Source organism: Bos mutus, chromosome 13 (genome assembly GCF_027580195.1).
Source record: "Bos mutus isolate GX-2022 chromosome 13, NWIPB_WYAK_1.1, whole genome shotgun sequence".
Classification (NCBI taxonomy): Eukaryota; Metazoa; Chordata; class Mammalia; order Artiodactyla; family Bovidae; genus Bos; species Bos mutus.
The window spans coordinates 59479341-59503479 of NC_091629.1; the positions used below are offsets into that span (position 1 = coordinate 59479341).

At 41.6% G+C, this 24139-nt stretch overlaps 1 protein-coding gene and 1 long non-coding RNA gene across 2 annotated transcripts in view; one reads left to right on the top strand and one right to left on the bottom strand.

The window, feature by feature from the left end:
• Positions 1–24139, top strand: part of LOC138990466 (uncharacterized) — an 85159-nt gene that overhangs the window by 48308 nt on the left and 12712 nt on the right. Inside the window, exon 2 of the long non-coding RNA XR_011466613.1 lies at positions 22772–23212. This is a non-coding gene — a long non-coding RNA (uncharacterized lncRNA). The remainder of the gene's footprint in view (positions 1–22771; positions 23213–24139) is intronic.
• Positions 22042–24139, bottom strand: part of ODAD2 (outer dynein arm docking complex subunit 2) — a 167181-nt gene continuing 165083 nt past the window's right edge. The window contains exon 20 of the mRNA XM_070381801.1: positions 22042–22555. Coding sequence (XP_070237902.1) covers positions 22442–22555 — 114 coding nt within the window. The 3' untranslated portion in view covers positions 22042–22441. The remainder of the gene's footprint in view (positions 22556–24139) is intronic.

The following is a 24139-nucleotide window of genomic DNA, read 5'->3' on the forward strand; positions in this document are numbered from 1 at the left end:
CCGTCTAGTCAAGGCTATGGTTTTTCCAGTGGTCATGTATGGATGTGAGAGTTGGAGAGTTGGACTGTGAAGAAAGCTGAGTGTCAAAGAATTGATGCTTTTGAACTGTGGTGTTGGAGAAGACTCTTGAGAGTCCCTTGGACTGCAAGGAGATCCATCCAGTCCATCCTAAAGGAGATCAGTCCTGGGTGTTCTTTGGAAGGACTGATGCTGAAGCTGAAACTCCAATACTTTGGCCACCTGATGCGAAGAGTTGACTCTTTGGAAAAGACCCTGATGCTGGGAGGAATTGAGGGAAGGAGGAGAAGGGGACGACAGAGGATGAGATGGCTGGATGGCATCACTGACTCGATGGACATGAATTTGGGTAAACTCTGGGAGTTGGTGATGGACAGGGAGTCCTGGCGTGCTGTGATTCACGGGGTCACAAAGAGTCGGACACGACTGAGCAACTGAACTGAACTGAATGATGTTTTTGTTTGTTTCTTATGGGCACAACCACCAACTTTAACTTTTAATTTTAATGCTGAATTAACTGATTTCTCTTTGATAGAAGCTCTGGTCTGAAGGGGATCTTGGCAGTCACCGTTGGAGGGATGGCACTAATTACTCATAAAGTTCATGACTCAACCTCTCTATGATGATGTTGTCACTGTTGTCACCTGCCTGGTCAACGTAGGTGACAGGACACCTCAGCTTCACCTGTCTTTGAGGGGATGCGTTATTTGGTCACTTACTTGACCAGATCTGCCTATGGATATCCTGGCCCCTGGTAGTAACAGAGAAAAATATCTGAGTGGTGCCTCCATACCACTTCACATCCACAAGAACCGCAGGGCACACTTCTCGTGGGGTTCAGAATGGTTATTTAAGCAAATGGTAACATAGTCACTAATAACTTGGTTTTTATTACTGCAGCTGATTAAGTACTTTCTGATGTCTTTTATTTCTACCCTACCCTGTATTATCTTTCCCACTTTTGATGTGGTCCCTACACATTTGTTCATCCTTGGTGATCTGGCTGGATGATGTTTCTTAGTTCCCTAATTTGCCTTTCAGACCTTTGCACAGCTCTGGTTTGCCAATCTGGCCAGCTGTTCCCTGTCCCGCACGCCCTGTGCAGTCTGTTCACCTGCCAGAATTGTTTGTTTAAAGACCATCCAGCTCTTTGGGCTCCTTTCTTCCTAACAGGTTTTTTTTTTTTTTTTTTTGCCAATGCCCTAAACTTGCTGAAACTTGCTTTCCCAGAACTGATTATTTTTTTCTCATCAGCTTCTTTCCTTTTCCTTAGGAATGTTCAGCCTTTTAAAAATTATTACTTTCACAGACGTTTCAATTCTCTTTTAGTTCTTTATGAACCCTGCCATTATTAAAAATTGAATTAGAAAGGATCTTTGCCTTCTGATGAATTTGGTAACAAGTAATTATCTCCAGTGGACTTAAAATCTATTTCACAGTTTGTGGGTGACCTATTTTCTATAGCAAATAGCAGGATAGTTAGAAACCTGTCTGACTACCACAGTGGAATGTTAAGATGCATGTCCTTATGTAATTCTGTATTGGATAAAACAAAACAAAGAAGCCGTAAATATGTATTTATGTTGTTGGCTTATCTTAAAGACACTACAAAATTTAAAATGAAATTAACATCATAAACCCAGGGGACTTTTATTTTTAATGCCCGTGCCCCAACACACACACACTGGCCCTATTTCTATAAGTTCTTAGGAAGAGACAACCCAGAGGCTTCCTTGATGACTCAGAGGCAAAGCATCTGCCTGCCAGTGCAGGAGACACGGGTTTGATCCCTGACCCAGGAAGACCTCACATGCCTTGGAGCAACCAAGCCTGTGCACCACAGCTGCTATTGAGCCTGTGCTCTGGAGCTGGAGAACTACAACTACTGAGCCTACATGTCGTAACTACTGAAGCCTGTGCATCCTAGAGCCTGTGCTCCACAACAAGAAAAGCCACGACAATGAGAAGCCCTCGCACCGCAACTTGAGAGTAACCCCTGCCCACTGCAGCTCGAGAAAAAGTCCACGCAGCCGCGAAGACCCCAGCACAGCCAAAACTAACTAAATAAATAATTTCTTTTTTTAAAGAGACAACCCAGAACTTTAAGAGGTGGTCAAAAAATTCCTCTGAGGGGGGAAAAACATAATTTTTTGTAAAAGCAATTTAAGAATTATTGATTGTGGAAAGATAGCCCTAAGGATTTGTCCTGGGTGGGTTCAGAGTGAGGCAAAGAGAGCTAAATGGCTGTCTGTCAGGGAAGTGAGAAACTGTAGTAAATTATTGGCTAAATGCGCTGGTATTCCCCACCCACCCCCAGCCTGCCACGGGCACACCTCCTGCAGGGTGACTTGTAGCTCACGCCATCAATGGAGACATCGCACTTGCTATGACCGAAGAGTGCAGCGAAGAGATGGCGGATCAGTTGTTCCTAAGGTTCAAGAGCCTTGGGTGCTTCTGCTTGTTCTTATAGAAACCAGCCCAACGTCTTTGTGAACAAGCCCTGGCTAGTCCACTGGAGGATAACAGACTGCCGATGGCAGATTCAAATCAGCCCATTCGACCCAGCAGAAGCCCCAGGGAACACAAGAACTCAGCATCTAAAAACAAAGTCAGTCTGCCCTGTCCGCAGATGCCTGAGGTGCCCAGCCAAGTCCAGTCCAAATTGCTTCCCAGCAGATTCATGATTCATGAGGTCAGTAAATGGTTGTTTGCAATAGGTGACTTCCCTGGTGGCGCAGACAGTAAAGAATCTGCCTGCAGTGCAAGAGATCCCTGGATCAGGAAGACCCCCTGGAGAAGGGAATGGCTACCCATTCCAATATTCTTGCCTGGAGAATCCCATGGACAGAGGAGTCTGGCAGGCTGTAGTCCCTGGGGTCCCAAAGAATTGGATGTGACTGAGTGACTAACCCTTTCTTTTCACTTTTGGAATGGGTGGTGAAGCAATAAAAACTAGTTGATACAGAAATGTTTAAGTCTCTAAGGATAGCCTCATGGGGGCCAGGAGGTGGTGTGGGGGATGGGCAAGAGTCTGGGAAGGAAAAATAGGTAGTAAGGGAGAAAAGGCCAATATGCTGTGTTAGTTTCAGGCGCATAGCAACATAATTCAGTTATATTTTTCAGATTATTTTCCACACAGTTTATTACACGATGTTGATTACAGTTCCTTGGACCATACAGTAAATCTTTGTTTCTTATTTATGAATAGTAGTAATAGTTTGTATCTGTTAACCCCATACTTCTGGTTTACCCCTTCTCCCCTTCCTCTTTGGTTTGTTTTCTATGTCTGTGAGTTTGTTTCTGTTTGGGTATAGATTCGTTTGTAGCATTTTTTTTAGATTCCACATATCAGTTCAGTTCAGTTCAGTTGCTCAGCTGTGTCTGACTCTTTGCGACCCCATGAATCGCAGCACACCAGGCCTCCTTGTCCATCACCAACTCCCAGAGTTCACTCAGACTCATGTCCATCGAGTCAGTGATGCCATCCAGCCATCTCATCCTCTGTCGTCCCCTTTTCCTCCTGCCCCCAATCCCTCCCAGCATCAGAGTCTTTTCCAATGAGTCAACTCTTCGCATGAGGTGGCCAAAGTACTGGAGTTTCAGCTTTAGCATCATTCCTTCCAAAGAAATCCCAGGGCTGATCTCCTTCAGAATGGACTGGTTGGATCTCCTTGCAGGCCAAGGGACTCTCAAGAGTCTTCTCCAACACCACAGTTCAAAAGCATCAATTCCTTGGCGCTCAGTTTTCTTCACAATCCAACTCTCACATCCATACATGACCACTGGAAAAACCATAGCCTTGACTAGACGGACCTTTGTTGGCAAAGTAATGTCTCTGCTTTTGAATATGCTATTTAGGTTGGTCATAACTTTCCTTCCAAGGAGTAAGCGTCTTTTAATTTCATGGCTGCAGTCACCATCTGCAGTGATTTGGGAGCCCTGAAAAATGAAGTCTGACACTGTTTCCACTGTTTCCCCATCTATTTCCCAGGAAGTGACGGGACCAGATGCCATGATCTTCGTTTTCTGAATGTTGAGCTTTAAGCCAACTTTTTCACTCTCCACTTTCACTTTCATCAAGAGGCTTTGCAGTTCCTCTTCACTTTCTGCCATAAGGGTGGTGTCATCTGCATATCTGAGTTATTGATATTTCTCCCAGCAATCTTGATTCCAGCTTATGCTTCTTCCAGCCCAGCGTTACTCATGATGTACTCTGCATATAAGTTAAATAAGCAGGGTGACAATATACAGCCTTGACGAACTCCTTTTCCTGTTTGGAACCAGTCTGTTATTCCATGTCCAGTTCTAACTGTTGCTTCCTGACCTGCATACAGGTTTCTCAAGAGGCAGGTCAGGTGGTCTGGTATTCCCATCTCTTTCAGAATTTTCCACAGTTTAGTGTGATCCACACAGTCAAAGGCTTTGGCATAGTCAATAAAGCAGAAATAGATGCTTTTCTGGAACTCTTTTGCTTTTTCCATGATCCAGCGGATGTTGGCAATTTGATCTCTGGTTCCTCTGCCTTTTCTAAAACCAGCTTGAACATCTGGAAGTTCACGGTTCACGTATTGCTGAAGCCTGGCTTGGAGAATTTTGAGCATTACTTGACTAGCATGTGAGATGAGTGCAATTGTGTGGTAGTTTGAGCATTCTTTGGCATTGCCTTTCTTTGGGATTGGAATGAAAACTGACCTTTTCCAGTCCTGTGGCCACTGCTGAGTTTTCCAAATTTGCTGGCATATTGAATGCAGCACTTTCACAGCATTATCTTTCAGGATTTGAAATAGCTCAACTGGAATTCCATCACCTCCACTAGCTTTGTTCATAGTGATGCTTTCTAAGGCCAACTGGACTTCACATTCCAGGATGTCTGGCTCCAGGTCAGTGATCACATCATCGTGATTATCTGGGTCGTGAAGATCTTTTTTGTACAGTTCTTCTGTGTATCCTTGCCACCTCTTCTTAATATCTTCTGCTTCTGTTAGTTCCATACCATTTCTGTCCTTTATCGAGCCACATATAAGTGATGTCATACAATATTTGCCTTTCTCTGCTGACTTATTGCAGTTAGTATGACAATCTCTAGGCCCATTCATGTTGCTGAAAATGCAAGATTTCATTTTTTTATATGGTTGACTAATATTCCATTATAATGGAATATATATATATATATATTTTTTTTTATTTCTTAAACCAGTCATCTGTTGATGGGCCCTTGAGTTGTTTCCATGTCTTGCCTATTGTAAATAGTGCTGCTATGAACATTGGGATGAGTGTATTTTTTTTCCCCAAGTTAGAATTTTCTCCAGATAAATGCCCAGGAGTGAGATTGCCAGAAGTGGGAGGTTCCTGATGGGGAGAAGATTGGGAAACAGAGCTGAGGTTGGTATCACAGAGTGAAGTTTTCTTCATGCTGCCCTAACCCCAGAATCTTCTGCAAATGTCTCCTGCTCATATTTGTCTTGAATGAGTGGCATTTTTCAGAAATCAGAGAAAAGGAGTTGTGTTACATATCACATACCTGCCATCACACAGGGAGGAAGGGAAGAAGGAAAGGGAAGTTGCCAGAGGTGAGGCTGGAAAGAATTGAACATTTAAAGGAAGCAGGCAATGACAAGAATCATGAGGTCACTTGGAAGAATATGTCCTGCTCAAGAATTCCTGGAAATGCTCAGAGTTGAGTTTTTCACTCTATCGAGGTTCAAGCCAATTTTTGTCTAAATCTTAGTGGACAAAATCACACCCGCAAACCAGAGAACTTTCAGCCACCAGGAGCTGGCATCAAGTTATACAGAGTTTCTATTGACCATACACAATGTTTTTCATTTCATTCATTTTGAAATTGTGTGGCATATCAGTTCAGAATCAGTATGAAGTCGTTTTCATCGCTTCATTGCTAACATGTTTTTAATACATCTGGAATCAAAGGAAAAATTTCTCACCAACCAACATGAAAAGCCAGACAACAGCAGAGCGAGTGTGAAGTCAAAACCGAATTCCTGGATATGTTTGAAGGGACGGGAGCAACATGGGCAAGATGTGGAAGCAGCATGGTCCAGCATATTTGGGGGAATAGAAACAGTTTAGCTTGGCTGATTACAATGGGCAGTGTTTTGAAATGCCATACAATGTCTTTTTCCTCCTTAGTAGTTCCAGAGTTGGTTTTCATGTTTGTTTATTTGGTTAGTTGGTTGTTTTTAAAACCCTGCAGCCTTCCCCTCCATTGAGCCAAGAAGCTGAAGATATTTTTTTACAGGGAAAAGAAGACAAATACTACCCAGAACAAAAGAAAGCCTTGCTCGGTTTTGCATTTCAAACTAGATTTTTCAATATAAAGTTGATAGATAAATAGCAGTCTCAAAAAATTAGACTTCCAAGCAGGAATCGGGTATTTTTTTCAGACCTCTTCCAGCAGAGTTTTTATATAAAAAGCTTGGAGGGTTGCCTTCAGAGAAAAATGGAGAATATGTTTCTAGAAGGGCAAGCCACACAAAGGAGAACTGAGTGCCTGGCAGCGTTAGGAAGAGAAGGGAAAGCTGTTGCCCCAAAAGCTTGGCCTGCTTGGAGCTTTGTGGGAAATGAGATTGGAGAGAGCCTAGAGCGGCTGCGGCCTCCAGAGAAGTTCCGAGTCCGCAAAGGAGCAGGTGTGGCTGGGCTGATGTAGCTCAGGGAAGCTTCCCCAAGTCCCTACATCCGGCTTTACGGTCCCGGCCCCTCCGAGGGCCTGGCTCTGCCTCCCAGACCCTCCCCGACGCCAGAGGAGGCCAGGTTCCCAAAGGAGGCTGCAGAGATGGGGAGCAAGGGGACCCAAGGCACTTTCGGGGTCAGAGCCCCAAGGACACCGGCGGATCAGTACCTGGGAAGTCTCTGTGCGCTGCCCCCGACCTCCCGCCGCCCCCCCGCGCAGGGCGGGGCGGAGGAGGAGAGGGGAGACGATAAGAAGCAGGAAAACTCTTAAGTCTGTAGGAGTTAACCCCAAGGAGCAGTTTTTGTTTTTGTTTTTAAATCCTTTTTCACCTTTATTGGGGCTTTCCTGGTGGTTCAGCTGCCTGCAATGCGGGAGACCTGGGTTCCATCCCTGAGTTGGGAACATCCCCGGGAGAAGGGAAAGGCTACCCACTCCAGTATTCTGACCTGGAGAATTCCATGGACTGTATAGTCCAAGGGGTCACAAAGAGTCTGACGCGACTGAGCGACTTTCACTTTCACTTTCAAAGTGAATCAGCCATATATACACATATATCCCCTCATTTTTGGATTTCCTTCCCAGTTAGGTCACCTCTGTCCGTGGAATTCTCCAAGCAAGAATACTGGAGTGGTCACCATGCCCTTCACCAGGCAATCTTCCTGACCCAAGGATCAAACCCCGTTCTCCCACACTGCAGGCAGATTATTTATCATCTGACCCACCAGGGAAGCCCATTTAGGTCACCACAGAGCACCAAATAGAGTTCCTTAATGCTCTACAGTAGGTTCTCATTAGCTGTTTTATACATGGTATCAATAGTGTATAAGTGTTAGTCCCAATCTCCCAATTCATCCCACCCCGTCTTTCCCCTCTGGTATCCATATGTTGTGACTTCTGTTTGTTTTTGATCAGAGTACATGTGGAGTATATTTGGAGCAGAACCTTGAGGGGAGGAGATGGGATGGTAGGTTGAAATGAGCACACAGGAGAAACTCTGAAGAGAACGGTTGGGGTTATTCTTGATAATGTGGGAATAAATAGAAAGCTTTCTCCTGGAGGACATTATGCTTAGTGAAATAAGCTAGTCCTCGAAGGAGAGATAGCACACAATTCCACATCTAAAACTGTCAAACTCACAGAGGCAGAGAATACGGAGTGGTTGGGGGTGGGGAAACGGGGATATAGACGTTCAAAGGTGTCAAGTTTTATTTAGAGTTACACTGCCCTAAACAGTGCTAGAGAGAGACCTTTGTACCCATCATTCCTATAGTCCCAGACACTATGTACTTCAGATTTATTCAGAGGGCAGACCTCATCTTAAGTTCTCTCCACCCACAGCACACACACAAAAGCTGCACACAACTCTGGGAGGTGTTATATGTCTAGTACCTTGACTGTGGTGCTGGAGTGACTGGTGTTTGGTGGGACCAAAGTCCTCAAATTGTGCACATTGAAAGTGTGCATTATTTGTCTATCAATTGAAAGTGAAAGGGTTAGTCTCTTAGCCATGTCCAACTCTTTGCGACCCTAGGCTCCTCTGTCCATGGAATTCTCCAGGCAAGAATACTAAAGTGGGTTGCCATTTCCTTCTCCAAGGGATCTTCCCGACCCAGGGATCGAACCTGTGTCTCCTGCATTGCAGGCAGATTCTTTACTGGCTGAGCCACCAGGGAAGCCCACTGCATATCAATCAAACCTCAATAAAGCTGTTTTGTTTTGTTTTTCAAGAACTGAGGGTTGTCTAATGCTCATGAAGTATTCTTTCATTCTTTCTCTGAAATATCAGTCCTCTGCTTAAAGGGCATAATAAATACCCTTTTTGAGGAAATGATCGACAATATTATCCCCCCTAAACGAAAGTCTCACACAGCCAGAGTGGAGGGAAGGTCCGTTTGAGCACCTCTGGGCCCCTGTTCAGAACCTGCAGAACTCGGAGGAGGTGGGCCACAGTCTTGGCTGGAGCACATCTGTCTCCTGCATTCATTGACGCTTCTTTCCTTCTCACCTTCAACTCTGTTGTTTTAGCTCATAAGTAATTCAGTTTAAGAGAATAATCCGAATAAATTCACCTCAGGGATGACAGTGTGGTCGCTTGTCTTCTGTTTTAAATTAGTGGTGATCCCTTCATGCTTTATACCTTGCAAATGAAGATTAGGAACAACCATTGACGCTGAAAAAGGCAACACATTCCCTTCAAAGCAAAACAGGGGTCTAACTGTGACATCCTCCCCACATGTGCACAACATACAAGCGAGATTTGCTTGGGGCCAACATCTCTCTGTCGCGGAAGGGACGGCAGTACAGACACAGACAGAGGCATCTGCAAGCCGTCAGGGAACCAGGCACACCATCTTCATGGGGCCTGGATCACACCCATGATGCAAACTGAGCAAATTCCCATGGCAGCTCCCACCCTGCGAATAGTTCTCACAACTCCAGCACTCACTTTTCAAAGGCCTCCAGCCTCTTTTTCTCTCTAAAAGTGCTGAATTGTTCACAGGAGTTGCAGAAAACTCACATTTGCCTTTTAGCACAACCTAAACATCACCCAATGGAATTTATGAGAGTTATGATCATTTTTAGGCCATTTTGATACTATTAGTGGCACAGTGGTAAGACCTTACTATTTTTCCAAAGGTATGACTATGTCTTCTTAAATGCCTAATTTGCACCCACTGAATCACACACTGGGAGAACTTGGCTCATTCAGAATTAAAAATATACTGAACTGACTGAGGTAACATGAGAGGATTCTTTGTCTATGAGTCAGTGACTGTGTGACTGTTGGGATGCTTAATAAACAGAGTGCCTGCTAGAGACTCTGTGGAGTGCATCTCATGTCCACTGATTCTGCTGGTAAGGATACCCCGAACCAACTTTTTTAAATCATTATAGATTTGACTAGTTAGGCTTGAAAAAAATAATTTTATTCAATCCAGCTATTCCACTCTTGGGTGTACACACAAGATAATTGGAAACAAGGACTTGACCAGACGTTTGTACACTCATGCATATGGCAATGTTATTCACAACAGCCTCATGATGGGAGCAGCACAAGTGACCACCCGTGGACAGATGGGCAAGCAAAACATCGCAGGGCATACAGTGAAATATTATTGACCCATAAAATAGAAGGGCATTCTGACACTCGCTACAGCAGGGAAAAACCTTGAAGACACTGTGCTGAATGAAATAAACCAGACACAAAAGGACAAATATTGTAAATGGTGCTGCAAGGATCACTGGGGTAACACATGTCTTTTTGAATTATGGTTTTCTCAGGGTATATGGCCAGTAGTGGGATCACTGGGTCATATGGTAGTTTTATTTCTAGTTTTTAAAGGAATTTCCATACTGTTCTCCACAGTGGCTGTATCAATTTACATTCCCACCAACAGTGCAAGAGAATTCCCTTATAAAAGAGAACAGACCTGTTGACACAGCAGAGAAGGAGAAGTTGGGATGAATTGAGAACGTAGAGCTGAAACATATGCATTGCCATATGAAAAACAGACAGATAATGGGAAGTTGCTATATAACACAGGGAACCCAGCCCAATGCTCTGTGACAACCTAGAGGGGTGGGATGAGCTGGGGGGTGGAAGGGAGGTTCAAGAGAGACGGGACATATGTATACTTATGTCTGATTCATGTTGTTATACAGCAGAAACTAACAACATTGTAAAGCAATCATCCTCCAATTAAAAATAAATTAAAATTTTTTTAAATTAAAAAAAAAAACAAAATAGACAAATATTGTGAGTCCACTTCCATGAGGTAACTAGGAAGATCAAATTTATAGAGACACAGTGGTGACCAGGGACTGGAGGAACGGGAGATTGGGAATCAGTGTTTTTAAAGGGAGCAGAGTTTAAGTCTGGGAAGATGAAAACATTCAGGAGATGGAGAGTGTTGATGGTTACACACAACATGAAAATACTTAATGCCCTTGAACTGTACAATTTTAAAAAATGGTTGAAATGGCACATTTTGTTATGTATATTTTACCACAATAAAAAATGAAAAATAATTGTACACAAATATAATGTTGACTGTGGTCTTCTAGATGAATTACATTTAAAAATTCATATCAATTTGAATTTAAAAAGTCATCATGTCAACAGAAATAGCATGACTGAGGGGTCTGTCAGGAGAAAAAGACTAAGATGGCTTAACCCAGATAAACAGTAAAAACCCACATAAATTGAAACAGTCTTGATAAAAGAAACCAACCCCTTAAACTAGCTAAATGGATAGACTAAAACTTATCGATCGACATGGTACCCTGTGGCCACATAAATGTGGCTGGCCCTAACTGAACTGTGCTATAAGTGTAAAATACACACCAGCTTCAAAGATTTAGTGAAAAACAATGTAATATATTTCATTAGTAATTTTTATGTTCGTTAAATATTTTAAAAGTTAAAGTCAGTTGCTCAGTCGTGTCTGACTCTTTGCTACCCCATGGACTGTAGTCCGCCAGGCTCCTCCTTCCATTGAATTCTCCAGGTGAAAATACGCGGGTGGGTTGCCATTTCCTTCTTCTGGGCATCTTGCTGACCCACGAATCGAACCCAGGTCTCCAGAATTGCAGGTAGACACTACTGTTTGAGTTACCAGGGAAATGTTTACAATATTTGGGAGACATTTGGTTAAACTAAGAATACTAAAATTAATTTCATCTGTTTTATTTTTTACTTTTTTTTTACTTTAGCTACTAGAAAATCTTATTTTTTATATGCATGCAATGTGTGTATTTTATTTAAATATAACTGATATATAACATTATATTAGTTTCAGGTATACAGCATAGTGATACGGTATTTCTATCAATTGTGAAATGGTCACTACAATAAGTCTACTTAACACCTGTCACCATACAGAGTGACAAAAATTTTTTTCTTGTGATGAGAACTTCTCAGATTTACTCTCTTGGCAATTTTCAAGTATGCAGTTCAGTATGATAACTATAGGCACCATGTTGTACATTATATCCCCATGACTTATTTATAACTGGAAGTTTTGTACACTTTGAAGTTTCACCCATTTTGCTCACCCTCCAACTGCCCACCACCACCACCTCTGGTAACTACCGAACTATCTTTTGTATATCCTATCCTATCTATGAATTCAGTTTTATGGGGATTTTTTTGGGGGGAGGGTTTAGATTCCGCATTTATGGATCATATGGTATTTGTCTTTATGCCAGATTTCACTTAGTGTAATGCCCTGAAGTCCCATCCATATTGTAGCAAGTGGCAATATTTCATTCTTTATTGTGGCCAAATAATATTCCATTGTATCAATCAGTCAGTTCAGTCGTTCAGTCGTGTCCGACTCTTTGCGACCCCATGAATCACAGCACGCCAGGCCTCCCTGTCCATCACCAACTCCCGGAGTTCACTCAGACTCACGTTCATCGAGTCGGTGAATCCATCCAGCCATCTCATCCTCTGTCGTCCCCTTCTCCTCCTGCCCCCAATCCCTCCCAGCATCAGGGTCTTTTCAAATGAGTCAACTCTTCGCATGAGGTGGCCAAAGTACTGGAGTTTCAGCTTCAGCATCTGTCCTTCCGATGAACACCCAGGACTGATCTCCTTTAGGATGGACTGGTTGGATCTCCTTGCAGTCCAAGGAAGGGACTCTCAAGAGTCTTCTCCAACACCACAGTTCAAAAGCATTAATTCTTTGACGCTCAGCTTTCTTCACAGTCCAACTCTCACATCCATACATGACCACTGGAAAAACCATAGCCTTGACTAGACGGACCTTTGTTGGCAAAGTAATGTCTCTGCTTTTCTTTTTTTTTTTTTTTTTATTCTTCTTTTATTTCTAAATTTTTAAAAGAAAATCCATCCTGAACCCTCCTCCCTCCTCCCTCCCCATACCATCCCTCTGGGTCATCCCAGTGCACCAGTCCCAAGCATCCAGCATCGTGCATTGAACCTGGACTGGCATCTCATTTCATACATGACATTTCACATGTTTCAATGCCATTCTCCCAAATCTTGCCACCCTCTCCCTCTCCCACAGAGTCCATAAGCCTGTTCTATACATCAGTGTCTCTTTTGCTGTCTTGTATACAGGGTTATCGTTACCATCTTTCTAAATTCCATATATATGCGTTAGTATACTGTATTGGTGTTTGTCCTTCTGGCTTACTTCACTCTGTATAATAGGCTCCAGTTTCATCCACCTCATTAGAACTGATTCAAATGTATTCTTTTTAATGGCTGAGTAATACTCCATTGTGTATATGTACCACAGCTTTCTTATCCATTCATCTGCTGATGGACATCTAGGTTGCTTCCATGTCCTGGCTATTATAAACAGTGCTGCGATGAACATTTGGGGTGCGTGTGTCTCTTTCCCTTCTGGTTTCCTCAGTGTGTATGCCCAGCAGTGGGATTGCTGGATCATAAGGCAGTTCTATTTCCAGTTTTTTAAGGTATCTCCACACTGTCCTCCATAGTGGCTGTACTAGTTTGCATTCCCACCAACAGTGTAAGAGGGTTCCCTTTTCTCCACACCCTCTCCAGCATTTATTATTTGTAGACTTTTGGATCGCAGCCATTCTGACTGGTGTGAAATGGTATCTCATAGTGGTTTTGATTTGCATTTCTCTGATAATGAGTGATGTTGAGCATCTTTTCATGTGTTTGTTAGCCATCTGTATGTCTTCTTTGGAGAAATGTCTATTTAGATCTTTGGCCCATTTTTTGATTGGGTCATTTATTTTTCTGGAGTTGAGCTGGAGGAGTTGCTTATATATTTTTCAATATGCTATCTAGGTTGGTCATAACTTTCCTTCCAAGGAGTAAGCGTCTTTTAATTTCATGGCATTTTATATATTTACATTTTCTTTATCTGTCAACTGATGGACACTTCGATTGTTTACATATCTTGGCTACGGTAAATAATGCTGCAGTGAACAACAAGGTGCATGTATCTTTGCAATTTAGCATTTTCATTTTCTTCAGATAAATACCCAGAACTTGAATTGCTGGACCGTAGCTTAGATGGTAAAGAATCTACCTACAATGCAATCTATCCCTGGGTTGGGAAGATCCCCTGGAGGAGGGCATGGCAATCCACTCCAGTATTCTTGCCTGGAGAATCCGCATGGACAGAGGAAACTGGTGGGCTACCGTCAATGGGATCGCAGAGTTGCATACAACTGAGCGACTAAGCACATGGTAATTCTGTTTTTAATCTTTTGAGGAAGCTCCACACTGTTTTCCATGATGGTTGCACTAATTTACATTCCCAAGAACAGTGCACAAGTGTTCCCTTTTCTCGACCTCCTTGCCAACATGTACTCTCGGCCTTTTGATGATAGCCATTCTGATGGATCTGAGATGTTATCTCCTTGTGGTTTTGATTTGCATTTCCCTGATGATTAGTGATGTTGAGCAGAAAACTTTAAATTACACAGTGTCTTGTCTTGTGTTTCTGTTGGATGGCACTGCTCTAGAGGTATATGGGGTGGTTCGTGGTATGACAGCACAGAAGTAGATTTCATCTCATGACTATGGGCTTCTTCTTTAAGGCATAAGAGACCAAGTTTTAAGACTGTCAGTTCTGGTAACTTTCTATTCCTATGCTTTAGTCTTGGCCTCTATAGCAGCCCCCCTGTTCATTCTTTTCATTCCTCTCTATATTCTGTTCGTTGCACCCCCACCAGATTAACTTTTAGGAAATCCTTTGTATACATTTTCTTTTTCATGATCAAAAAAATTACCACCTGGGAAGTTTGCAGGTTTCCAGGTTTGCAGAAATCCAGGTTTCCCAGAAATTCTGTATGGGTAGGTTGGGGGCAGGACTGACACTTTGCATATTAACAGATATCCCAGATTGGCCTTATGCAGAAGGCCTGGGGAACACTGGCCTGTAGGATTAAGCCAATTCCTCAAAATATTTCTCAAGGCTCTTTTTATCTTCATAAACTGGTTAGTCTAATCTGTCTTAGAGAGAATGGGAAGCAAATACCTAGATATCCTTTGCAAGAGAATCAGCCTCTGTCCTGAGCAGCTTTGATTGAGGGCAGGTAGTTGAGCCCTACTGAGTGACTTCACTTTCACTTTTCACTTTCATGCATTGGAGAAGGAAATGGCAACCCACTCCAGTGTTCTTGCCTGGAGAATCCCAGGGACGGGGGAGCCTGGTGGGCTGCCATCTATGGGGTTGCACAGAGTTGGACACAACTTAGCAGCAGCAGCAGCAGCAGTTGAGCCCTAAAGTTATCTCCAGTTCTGTGATTCTTTGACCCTAAACCTAATCATGATTATTTACATCCTCGGAGTAATTTTTCCAAGCGTTAGCCTGAATTTGAGGAAGTCAGCCTCTTCGATGCTGCATTCTGTAGTGCTGACATCACAGTATAAATCAATATGAACCAAGACAGTTTTGACATGTGCCCTTTTCCACAAATTATTTTCCTTGCTTTTCTACTGATTAGCTCCAGGCATCATTAGGGATGTTCATGTCAGGACTTTACACTCTCATTCTAATAGATAAAGATGATGACATTGTAGACTGACAAGCTGAAGGCCATATTTGGCTCAGGGAAACATTTTGATTTTTCTGCATGGTTGCTGTTATTCACTGCATGCGGGTGTATGTGTGTGTGTGTGTGTGTGTGTGTGTGTGCTCAGTCGCTCAGTCATGTCCGATTCTTTGTGACCCCATGGACTGTAGCTTGTCAGGCCCTTCTGTCCAGGGATTTCCCAGGCAAGAATACTGGAGTGAGTTGCCATCCCTCCTCCGGGGGATCTTCTTGACCCAGCGATTGAACCCACATCTCTTATGTCTCCTGCCTTAATCCCACACGACTAGTGTTCTTATAGAAGGAAAATATACCAGAGATTAATCTCTTTGTGAGCACACAGCAAGCTGGGAAAGAGGTCTCATCAGAAACCAACCTGTCAGCCCCTTGTTCGTGGTCTCCCAGCATCTCGAGCTGTGAGAAAAAGAAATGTCTGTTGTCTGTCAACAAACTGGGTGGCTTAAACAACAGACATTTATTTTTCTCACAGCTGGCAAGCTACGCCAATACATAAAATTTGGGAGAGTGCCTATAAAAGTCTGAATTTCTCTTGAAAAACTATAAGATCTGGTACCAGTTAGCTAGAGATGAGTAGTCATTTGTCTTCACTCCCCATCTCTCCACAGTCTCCACAAGCCCCTCTTGTCTCCCAGACATGGAGGCTAACGGTCAATTGGCAATTGTATCAGTATTATGACCTTTAATCTAGCTCTTATCATTCATTTACATTACTTACCTTCAGATCAGTCCAGTCGCTCAGTTGTGTCTGACTCTTTGCGCCCCCAGAACTGCAGCACGCCAAGCTTCCCTATCCATCACCAACTCCCGGAGCCTGCTCAAACTCATGTCCACCCTACCATTGTGAATTTAGGTTTGCAACTGATATTGTAACTAATCTACTGACAAAGATCAGTTTTCTTCCAATAATGAAGGAGGACTTGCACTGAACTATCCACACTATCTTATCTGAACTCCCTTTTGATAGACGGTCTTTCTTTATGGGGACACTACCCAGCTGTAGATTCTGTATATATATGAACCACACTGAAATACACTATTATACCTGTCTATCATGAAAATAAATTAGGACATAAATCTAAATTGTAATGACAAATCTCAACTCTGAACACCATGAACCAATTACATAATTTGCAAAGGATGTCTTTTATCAACTAATAAATCAGGGTGGTATGAACTGGCAAAAGAAAAGCTCCCTTTTGTCTTGACAGATGTAAATAAAGAGTAAATTACTTTTACCTGAAAATTTGAAAATAATGGATTTGGAGTATTAGGATTCTATCTGTTACATGATTTCAAGTCATGTAACATCAGTCATGACAGTTACATCAGAAGCATATTGAAATATTAACTTTATATCTTGCATTTATAGAAATTAAAGCATGAGACATTTTAAGAAGCAGAAAATACAATAACCATTTGTCAGAGAAAATGGGAGCAGAATCTGGAGACACAGAAAGTAGAATGGAGGAAAAGCAGGGAAAGTAATTGCTTGAATGAGGGGAAATTAATGTAACAGAGGAAAGAAAAAATCACAAAGAAGAAAAACATGATGCTTTAAAGGAGAATAGAAGTTTATGAAACTGTACTATATTTATTTATTGATTGGGGGTGTATTTCCATTAGACTAATTCAAGCAAAATATATAAAGAGACAGTAAATCACAATAATGTTTGTCTTAGGGATCTACAGCAATAAACAAATGAATGGATCAAAATCATTCTTCTCTTTTCAAAACAACAATGCTGTATAAAGCAATCTGTCAGTGACTTTTGAGCTATTTTATTTGTTTTCAGTGCCCTTGGAATAGAATTCAGCTGTTAAGACAAAAATAAAAGTTCAGAATTTACTATGCGCCATTTCAGCATGCATCAAGTATTGCTGTTGCTGTTCAGTCGCTAAGTCATGTCTGACACTTTGTGACCCCGTGGACTGCAGCATGCCAGCCTTCCCTGTCCTTCGCTATCTCCCAGAGTTTCCTCAAACTCATGTCCATTTAATCAGTGATGCCATCCAACCATGTCATCCTCTGGTGCCCTCTTCTCCTGCCCTCAATCTTTCCCAGCAAGTTCACTGTATATACTTCAGTATGCTTCAAGTATACTGTACTATTCTTAGCTGTAGTTGAAAGCTATTACAAATGTCTGTTTTGTAGATTAAAATATATTATAGGATTTTAGGTGCTGAAACAAACTATTCTTATTTTATATATAAAAACTTATTTATTTTAGGTATGTTCATGGCATCTGGTCCCATCACTTCAAGGCAAATAGAAGGGGAAAAAGTGGAAGCAGTGACAGATTTTATTTTCCTGGGTTCCAAAGTCACTGTGGACGGTGACTGCAGCCTTGAAATTAAAGCAAACTTGTTCCTTGGAGGAAAGGCTATGACAAACATAAACAGCAAATTAATAAGCAGAGACATCACTACTTTGCAGACAAAAGTCCATCTAGTCAAAGCTATGGTTTATCCAGTAGTCCTGATGGATCTGAAAGTTGGACCATAAGGCCAAGTGCTGAAGAATTGATGCTTTTGAATTGTGGTGCTGGAGAAGACTCTCAAGAGTCCCTTGGACAACAAGGAGATCAAACCAGTCAATCCTAAAGGAAATCAACCCTGAATATTCACTGAAAGGACTGATGCTGAAGCTGAAGCTCCAATACTTTGGCCACCTGATGCTAAGAGCTGATTCATCACAACAGACCCTGATCCTGGGGAAGATTGAAGGCAAAGGGAGAAGGAGGTGGCAGAGGATGAGATGTTTATCCTCTGATGCATCACAGACTTAATGGACATGAATTTGAGCAAACTCGAGGAGACTGGAGGACAGGGGAGCCTGGTGTGCTGCACTCCATGGGGCTGCAAAGAGTTAGACATGACTTAGCACCTGAACAAAAGCAATGAGGAAGAATGTCTACCTTAGAAGTTTCCAAAGAACGAAAAAAAGAAAATTCACTGGGAGTGTTATCATAAAAAAGTAATTCATGTTTATTGTAAATTAGAAAACAGAGATGAACAAGAGAGACAACAGAAATCATTCTTATTCCACCATTCAGAAATAATCAGTTCTTTGACTTATCACAGTTTGGTGTGTATAAGTCATTTTCTTTCATTGTGACTGCTGCTGCTGCTAAGTCGCTTCAGTCGTGTCCGACTCTGTGTGACCCCACAGACGGCAGCCCACCAGGCTCCCCCATCCCTGGGATTCTCCAGGCAAGAACACTGGAGTGGGTTGCCATTTCCTTCTCCAATGCATGAAAGTGAAAAGTGAAAGTAAAGTCGCTCAGTCGTGTCTGACTCTTAGCAACCCCATGGACTACAGCCTACCAGGCTCCTCTGTCCATGGGATTTTCCAGGCAAGAGTACTGGAGTCGGGTGCCATTGCCTTCTCCTCATTGTGACTAGCTATGTGTATATAATTTTTAAAATGCACTCACACTGTATACACTGCTTCAGAATCTGCTTTCCAATTTAACAGCATCTTATGAAAACCTTTGTCATGAACTATTATCCTACAATACGTTTTTATGCTAAGGTTGAACCTGAATGGAATTAACCAATTTTTCCCAAATATTTTCATCACTATAAATAATGATGTTGTGAATACCCTTGTACATAAACCCTTGCATATAATCCAAAAGGCACAAAAATGTTTAGAGCTTCTGGTATGCATTGCCAAATTGTCCTTGTGGAATAACTGTGCCCATTTCGACAGACCCTAGTATGATCTGAGATTAGGTATTTCACCGTTTCTCTATTTTAAATGAGATAGAGGGTAGGAAGTACCTAACACAGTGCCAGCATTTGGTAGCATCATATTGCATGTTGTTCTCTTCCTACTCCTCTCATTTAGAAGAGATTTCTCACTTTCTGAACTTATGTATGTGAGGAACATAGTTATCTTCAGGAGCTTAATGCATTTGAGGCAGCAAGGTTCTTAAATAAGTGGGTGTCCCTACTGTTTTCACTGAATCATAAGAATGGACATCAACTACTCCATCCTAGTCTTTTATGGAATGAGATTACACACCGTCAATTATTAGAACTATGAAATAAGTTCTCCTAAGTGGAAATAAAATTTCCAAGTATTTTGAATCATTGACCTTCAAATCCATGCAAAGTCCATGCCTTAGAGAGGCATAATGGTAATTCCAAAATCTATCAAAATGATAGGATTTGCAACATCATCTTACAAGACATCTAACCTTCCACTCACTTTCAGAGCCTAGAAGAGTTTTAAAAAGAAATTATTTTAGTGCAAGTCATTCTGAAAGAGGCAAAATAATAGTGACTACAAGCAGCAGAATGATTGTGGCCAGGATTTCTAAAAGGAAACCTTGCAAACTAAAGACAGTGGAAAAGCAAAGAACATCTATTTAAAATTCCTTCCACCTTCAGGTTCTCCAGGCAGAAACAGTCAGCTATCACAGAGAGCATATTGGATTCCCAGGATGTCCTGGGGAAGAATAAAACCTAAAAAAGAACTTGCCGCTGAAAACTCAGAATGAATGTCACCAGCTTTAAAGCAGAAAATAACGCACAAAAATCTTATCCAGAAACCTAGGCCAAAAAAAAAAAAAAAACAACCCAAGGTGTTCTTCCATGGAGAGCGCCAAGAAATGGTCCTTTGGCTTGGAGCAGCAAAGAAATGGTGTGATCCTGGGCTTGTTTGTTCTGTTATCTCTGGATACTTTCACTCACTGCCTCTGACATTTTTCTAATAAGGTCAGAGTTTTCTGTTATACGGTTATACACACACATACACACACAGCCAAAACTGACCTTTAAATTCAGTTTCTCTTTTGTTTAAAGGTACTACATCCCTGGTACATGCATGCTCAGTCCTGAGTCTTTACGACCCCATGGACTGTAGCCCGTCAGGCTCCTCTGTCCATAGAATTTTCCAGGCAAGAATATTGGAGTGGGTTGCCGTTTTCTCCTCCAGGGGGATCTTCCTGACCCAGGGATCAAACCCACATCTCCTGTGTCTCCTGCATAGGCAGGCTGATTCTTTACCACTGAGCCACCTGTGGGAAGACCACTACATCCAGGGTGCTTACCAATTAAAAGGACACAACTCTTAGAAATACCCAAAATGATTTTCATGTTAGCTTACTGTATCTGTTCCCACAAGTTCAGTTTCCTTTAAAATGGTACTGTTGCTCTCATTTTATGTCTTTAATAATCATAGAAATGAAAGTCCCACACTTGCACATGGTAAAGGAACTTATCCTTCTCAACTACTCATCCAGTTCTCTTTGTGCTGCTGCAGATGTTTGATTGTTTGTTTTCTATTGCTTCCTTCCCCTCTCATCCATGCATACTAAGTCACTTCAGTCAAGCCTGACTCTTCGCCACCCTATGGACTGTAGCCCTCCAGGCTCCTCTGTTCGTGGGATTCTTCAGGCAAGTTCTTAGGACCCTCTAATTCCAAGAATATGAACAATCTTAAAATGATGGAGAAAGCTTCCTTTAATAATAATGTAACAATAATATATTTATTCATTTTCTATAACTGTCATAATCCATGATTTCTAGATGTGTTTTTAATATTAGTGAAACACACCTAACCAGTGTCTTTAATAATACCTACTGTTGAGAGTTTTAGGATTTACACTATTATTTAAAGAGCTTCCTTAGTGGCTTAGATGATAAAAAATCTGCCTGCTATGCAGGAGATCTAGGTTCGATTCCCGGGTCAGGAAGGTCCCCCGGAGGAGGGCATGGCAACCCACTCCAGTATTCCTGCCTGGAGAATCCCCACGGACAGAGGAGCCTGGCCGGCTATAGTCCATGGGGTCACAAAGAGTCCGACGTGCGTTTGAGGATTTACACTATTATTTAAATTCAATTCTTTGTTAGCATTGATACCATTTCCTTGTTTCTATTATCCTCTTTTATAACCTCCTTTGAAAAGCAATAAAGATGAATTGGTGTTTTACAAAATCTTAAAATTCTCAGAATCATCAGGATAATTTTCATCCTGTATGGGGTTTTCATTTCATACAAATTATTTACATTTAATTCAATTAAGTTTACGGTCTTCTCCAAATTATGACAAACATACACAGTACTTCATATTTTTCAATAAAACCTTGCCTGCTCTTTAAAGAGTGAGACTGTCGGTTTACTGAGCGGATATACAAGAAGCTGTTTTCCTAGCTAGTTCTAGATGGGGGGACGGTCAGTTCCCAAACATTGTAGCACACCAAGGTTACATCTGTGATTCTTTTAAGTGGCTTCTCATGTTTCTATAACTTGATAAAATGCTATTAATCCTTTGTAGCCACTTTTTAAAAAGTACTTTGTATGCTGAAAACAAGTTCAGAAACTCCAAGCAAGTTTACGTGAAAGTAATATTATCCTTGTGTTGTGAGGTGTGCGTACATCGGCATAAATTAATTCTTTCAATAAAATGTTGGTGTATCCTGTGAGGGAAATAAAACATTTCACTGTTTATGCCTGGGAAATGCAAAAGTGAAAATCTCACTCAGTGCTTATGTTTTTGTGATTTGTGTTATCTGGGACAGTGACAGTTATACGTTGTCTTTTCAGATGTTTGACAGCTTTAGGAGAAACTTGGAATGACCTCAGGATGTTCTCTCTCAACCCAGCTGCTGAACTCTGAATTCTGTTCCATAACCATTTGTCAAGTCAGCACATCTCAGAGCTCTCCTGAGGGTTGCAAGAGATCAAACAAAACTATAGTGACGGGACAGTTAGACTGGTTTAACAGAAAGGGATTTCTAAAGACACTCATGGATGACTATAAATACACACAACGGGAAGACCACATCTTTTATTAAAATCACCACAAATACAAAAGCATTGCTGAAATATATATATATATATAAGTACATATATATATATATATATCTGTATACATATATACAGCTGTATACATGTATATATATTCTCAAATTCCTGAAAAAATTATCACAAATATATTGGGTTTATGTGTCACCACATGGCATATCCCTAAATTAGAACAAAAATACCCATACAATTTTGGGGTGAACCACATTCTCTGCATTTCTAACTTCCTGTGTTTTCAGTCAGACATTTGTTTCTAAAGGATCTGCTATGAAGTGTTTCCCAATTTAGGCTTCACGGCTCTGGGAGTGACACATACAGGGTCATGTAAAATTTGGTAGCTGTCATGCCTATTCAGGTTCAGCTGTATCTCGCCTTCTCAATAGCAAGAGCCAACCTGCGAATGTTGGATATACAACCTGCAGCAGCTTCCTGGAGTTCCTCATCAGGTGACCCAACCATGTCCAGGAGAAGCTGCCACACATGGAGGGAGAGGGGGAGGAGGGAAACAAGAATACAAACATTAATCTAAACCTGTAAAGTCAGGCTATATAAATACATTATATATGAAATAGTTTTTAAGTCACCAAAAAAAAATCCTAGAAATTTCATGATGGCAAAGGTAAATATAAATGGTATTTAATCAGATGCAGGACTCTCTCATGAAATTCTCATGTTTTTATCGTTTAGAGCTGAGCAAGACTGAAGTTCCAATGCTTTGGCCACCTGATGCAAAGAACTGACTCATTGGAAAGGACCCCAATGCTGGAAAAGACTGAAGGCAGGAAGAGAAGGGGACATAGGATGAGATGGGCATCTCATCACTGACTCGACGGGCATGAGTTTGAACAAGCAAGCTCCAGGAGTTGGTGATAGACAGGGAAACCCGGCATGCTGCAGTCCATGGGGTCGCAGAGCCAGACACGACTAAGCGAGTACACGGAACTGAACCTGTTTCTCCCTTCTTTCTTTAGTCATCTGACTTTTTCTGCTTTGGAATTTCTCTTGCATCCACTGTAGCTTTTCTACCTCCTGGGACAAGCCAGCAGCATGTCATGCCTAGCCTGTTACTGTATCCTCTTAGATTGAATCTCTCTTCATTCCAGTCTGCCCCACCATGTCATGACCTAGGTAAGTCAGTCCCTTAATAGAGACTTTCATTGACTCCAGGGCAACTAACTAGAGTCCAGTCTCCTAACGTGTCCTTGAAGGATTTCTGTGCTCTGGCCTCAGCTTACCTTTTTGGCTGTTCATCTTTCTCCATGTCATCCTGTACTCCAAGGTCACACTTTCCCATTTCTTTTGCCTTGATCAGTGCCACTGCTCTATCTAAAATGCCCTCCTGTCTCCTCTAACTTTCTGTTACCCACCTTTCATGACCCAGTTAACTTTTCTACAAAGCCTCCACCGATCTCTGCTAAACAAAGTGCCAATGCTCCCTCATCGGAGCTCTCATAGTCATTTACTCAAATGTCTGTTGCTACATTTACATTCTTCCCTTTTCCACAGATATTCGTATTCATGCTTCTTGTGCTCCTTTAGATTGTAAACTCTGGAAGAATCTTATATATATATATATCTATATATAGATATATATATATATATATACACACACATACACACACACACTATATATATAGAATAAATACAGAATCTACTATATACTGCTTGATACAGAGTAAATGCCAAATAAATATCAAATAATTTAATTAGAACTTTTAAGATCTATCAATTATAAGTCTATCTAATAGTTCTGATAAAAGACTTAAAATGTAATTTGAATTAACCATTTTGGACTCTTTACCAGCTTGTGGCTCAGCTGGTAAAGAATCCGCCTGCAATGTGGGAGACCTGAGTTCAACCCCTGGGTTGGGAAGATCCCCTGAAGAAGGGAAAGGGTACCCACTCCAGTATTCTGGCCTGAAGAATTCCACGGACGCACAGTCCATGGGGTTGCAAAGAGTCAGACACGAATGAATCACTTTCACTTTCACAAATATGGATAATGTCATAGAATGGGGATATCTTGATAAGCAAAGAAATATTGTAAATAAAAAT